General features: G+C 39.5%; 1 protein-coding gene across 4 annotated transcripts in view; it reads right to left on the minus strand.

The window, feature by feature from the left end:
• The window catches only part of ADGRF4 (adhesion G protein-coupled receptor F4), a 91,225-nt gene that overhangs the window by 71,222 nt on the left and 15,478 nt on the right, over window positions 1-4,525 (minus strand). For 3 of the 4 annotated variants that reach the window (XM_027838276.1, XM_027838277.1, XM_027838275.1), the window contains exon 4: window positions 1,168-1,319. The exons of the other annotated variant lie outside the window; for it this stretch is intronic. In XM_027838276.1, the coding sequence (XP_027694077.1) occupies window positions 1,168-1,319 (152 nt within the window). The remainder of the gene's footprint in view (window positions 1-1,167; window positions 1,320-4,525) is intronic. 4 annotated transcript variants of the gene reach the window in all.

The following is a 4,525-nucleotide window of genomic DNA, read 5'->3' on the forward strand; positions in this document are numbered from 1 at the left end:
CTATCTATCTATCTATCTATCTATCTATCTATCTATCTATCTATCTACCTATCTATTTATCTATCTACCTACCTACCTATCCATCTATCTAATGTAATATATACATTATATATAAATATAATTTAAATTATCTGTGTTTGTATGTGTATATATTATATATTATATATAATATATACACATATATGTGTGTGTTTGTGAGTATACATGTGGGTATTGTTGTTCGGTCATGTCTGACTCTTTTTTGGCAAAGAGAGTGGCTTGCCATTTCTTTTTCCAGCTCATTTTCCAGATGAAGAATCTGAGGCAAATAGGGTTAAGTGACTTGCTCAGGGTGTCAGAGCTAGGAAATATCTGAGGCCAGATTTCAACTCAGGAAGATGAGTCTTCCTGACTCCAAGGCCAGCACTCTATCTACTGAGCCACTAGCTGTTCCAGGAAGAAACAACTCTTTACACTTCTGCCATTTTCAGATTCTTTTTTGAAAGTAAATTTTTATAGCAAGAGATTAAAGGTATTGAATGGCACAAGGGTGAAGGAGAAGCCTGATCAAGAAGGAAAGAAAGAAGAATCTGGAGATTTAGGGCTAGCTGTGGGATAGTCCTAGTAGTATTATTGGTGTATGACAAACTTTAAGATTTTTCCTAAAGAATAATTGTATCACTTAACCCCAATTGCTTCACCAAAAAAAGCAATAATAATAATAATAATAATTGTAACTAACATGTACATAGGGCTTTAAGATTTGCGAAGTGCTTTACATATATTTTCTTATTTGGTTCTCACAAGTCCTTCACAATTATGAAAAGTAGGTACTATTAATATTCATACTTTACAGATAAGAAAACTGAGGATGAGAGAAATCAAATTAATTGCCCAGGGTCACATAGCTAGTAAGTATCTGAGGAAGGATTCAAACTCAGGACATTTTGGCTTAACGTCTAGTACCATAATCACCATGCCAAGTAGCCTCCCAGTGTAGTACTAGACTGAACTCATCAGAAATATCTCTATTATGGCATCAAAGCTTACCTATGCTTCACAAAAGCTTATGAATGAAGCTTGAGGTGTAATTATTCTCCAGACTGATAAGGTCAGCTTCCCCCCACCAACTTTTTATCATTACCTTTCATTGGCCCATACCCATTAATGTAAGAAATGTACCATCACCTGAAAAAGTGTTTGGACAGTAAGACTTGTGCATGTCTCAATGGATTTTTGCCACCTTTTGTTATTACATGTGAATCCTATTTCTCCATGGAAGGGCTTCTCGCAGGACTGTTTGCAGCGGGAGCCATTCATACAGATGCCTTGGCATTGCGCTGAGGAGAAAGAAGAGACATTCAACCAGCATTACCAAAGGCCAGACAGCTAGCTATTTTTGCCTGATCTCTAAGACATTGTAAGATACAAGTCAAATGACCCCTGTTCAAGTTGAGCTGTCTCAGAAAGCCAGCTCATAATAGCTCTCACTCATATAGCTTTCTGAGAGTTCCACAGTCTTTTACTACATACATCATCTCACTCAGGCCTCCTAATAACCCACCTTTTCAGGTAGATGTTAACAGGTATTATTCTCCTCATATTACAGATGAGAAAACTAATGCTCAGAGAGGTTGGGATGTCCATAGGTACAGGCTAGTAAGGTCAGAGGTGGAATTTGAACACAGGTTTTTCTGACTGTAAGGCCAACGCTTCATGAAATTTCTCCAACTAAGAAAGCCCTGGCTTCTTTATTCTGCATTTCCTCTTTCTAACCACAAAGCTAAGCTGTACTAGTCTAAACATTTTACTTTCTGCCAACCAACTTGCTAGGTGGCTGAGGATGTGCAGAAGCAAGGGGGAAAAAAATAACAAACAAACAACATTCCATCATGGTATTTATGCCATTGAAACAGTTGTTCTTTCTACCATCTCAGAGTTAGAAGAGACCTCAGAGATCATACAGGAATCCTTTGTACAAAGTCCACAACAATTGGTCATTCAGTTTCTGCCTGAAAACCTCCATGGATAGGGGACTCACTACTCTATTAACAATAATAATAATAATAATAGCTAGCATTTATGTAGTGCTTACTATGTGCTAGGTAATATGCTAAGCATTTTAGAACTATTATCTCATTTGATCCTCACAACAACTCTGGGTGCTATTATTATCCCCATCTTACAAATGAAGAAACTGAGGCAAACAGAGGTTAAATGAGTTTGTCCAGGGAAGTGTCCAAGGTCACATTTCTCAAGTCTTCCTGACTCTAGGACCAGCACTCTATCCATTGTGCCACCTAGCTGCCCCAATTATTCTATTTTTTGGCAGCTCTGATTGTCAGAAAAGTTTTCCTTTGAACTAGCTGAAACTTGTCTCTGTAATTGGCAACCTCTGTGGCTAAGTTATAACAAAACAACATATATTATGGTCTGCAAAGCACTTTTCCTCAAAACAAACCTGGGAAATAGAACAAGTCTAATCCTTTTATCTGGGAGCACTTCAAATGCTTAGAAACAGTAATGATGCCCCTACCAAGTCTTCTTCTCTGCAGGCTACATTCACAATTCCAACAACCGATCCAAATATGATACAGTCTCTAGTCTTCTCATAGTCTAAGTCACCCTCCTCTGGATATAATCTAGCTCAGAAGTGAGGAACCTGCACTCTTGAGGCCACATGTGGCCCTCTAGATCCTCAAGTGCAGCCCTTTGACTGAATCCAAACTTCACGGAACAAATCCCCTTAATAAAAGGATTTGTTCTGTAAAACTTAGACTCAGTCAAAAGGCTGCACCCAAGGACCTAGAAGGCCACATGTTGCCTCAAGGTCACAGGTTCCCCACTCTTGGCCCAGATAGACACATGACCCCCATTCAGTACATGTGCACATGATTCTTTTAATGCAAGTATGAGATTTTAAACTTATCTTAATAAAATTTCTTCCTACTAAAGTCAGGCTATTTCTAGACTGCTGGCATCTTTCTTTCCTCTATAGTTCTCCCTTCTTCCTAATTTCCCTATTACTATTGAGGGTACCACCATCCTCCTACTCACCCAGGCTCACAACCTGGATGTCATCCTCAAATCCTCACTCTATCTTACCACTCCCCCCAACCAGTCCAATCTGTTGCCAAGTTCTGTTGATTCTACCTTCACAACGTCTTTTATATATGTTCCTTTGTCTCTTCTGACACTTGCACCACTTTGGTACAGGTCCTCATCACCTCACACCTCGACTATGCAATCGTTTTCTGGTTAGTCTCGTCCCACTCTAATCTTACCTCATTCAGCTATCAAAGTGATCTTCCTAAAGCACAGGTCTGACCATGCCAAACCCCCGTACCCCTGACCTACTCAATAAACTCCAGTGACTCCCTATTACCTCTGGGATCAAATATAGAATCCTGTTTGGCTTTTAAAGCTATTTATAACTTGACTCCTTTCTACCTTTCTAGTCTTCATATACCTTATACTCCCCTCAACATACTCTGTGATCTAGTAATTCTAGTCATCTTCTTGATCCTTGCACAAGACACTAAATCTCCTGACTCTGTGCATTTTTACTGGCTATCCCCCATGTCTGTAATTCTCTCCTTCTTCATCTCCACTTTCTGACTTCCCTCAGTTCAGTTCAGTTCAGTCTTTTATCAGTCATGTCCAGATCTCCGTGACCCCATTTGGGGTTTTCTTGGCAAAGATACTGGAGTGGTTTGCCATTTCCTTCTCCAGCTCATTTTACAGATGAGGAAACTGAGGCAAATGATGTTAAGTGACTTGCCTAGGGTCACACAGATAGTCAGTATCTAAGACCAGATTTGAACTCAGGAAGATGAGTCTTCTTGATTCCAGGCCTGGCACTCTATCCTCTGGGCCACCTAGCTTCCTTCAAGTCTCAATTAAAAATCCTATTTTCTTCAAGAAGCCTTTTCTAATCCTTCTTAATTTTAGTACCTTCCCTCTTGGAATATCTCCACTTCTGCACAAACATATTTTGTTTGTATACAATTGTTTGCATGTTATCTCTTCCATAGACTGTCAGTTCCTTGAGAATAAGGACTGTTTTTCTTTGTATCTCTAGTGCCGCACAATGACTGGTATTTAATAGCCACTTAATAAATACTTCTTGGGGCAGCTAGGTGGCACAGTGGATAGAGTACCGGCCCTGGAGTCAGGAGGACCTGAGTTCAGATCCAGCCTCGGACACTTGGCACTCACTAGCTGTGTGACCCTGGGCAAGTCACTTAACCCCATCACCTAGCCAAAAATAAATAAATAAATACTTCTTGACTTGATTTTTCAGATTTTGACTCTAACATCCAATATACCAGTTCTGACTCTGGTCTTTGAGGTATCTGTAAAACTGAGAAAGAAAAAAAAAACATGGTGTCTGTATCTCCCTCCAGGTCAGACATAAAAATGTGAAACAGCACAGGTCCAAAGACAGATCTTTTGATCAATTCACTAACCTCTCCTCTGGTTGACAATGATCTATACCCATCTATCTATCTATCTATCTATCTATCTATCTATCTATCTATCTATC

The sequence above is a fragment of the Vombatus ursinus genome, unplaced genomic scaffold (genome assembly GCF_900497805.2).
Source record: "Vombatus ursinus unplaced genomic scaffold, bare-nosed wombat genome assembly UNPS02014826.1, whole genome shotgun sequence".
NCBI lineage: Eukaryota > Metazoa > Chordata > Mammalia > Diprotodontia > Vombatidae > Vombatus > Vombatus ursinus.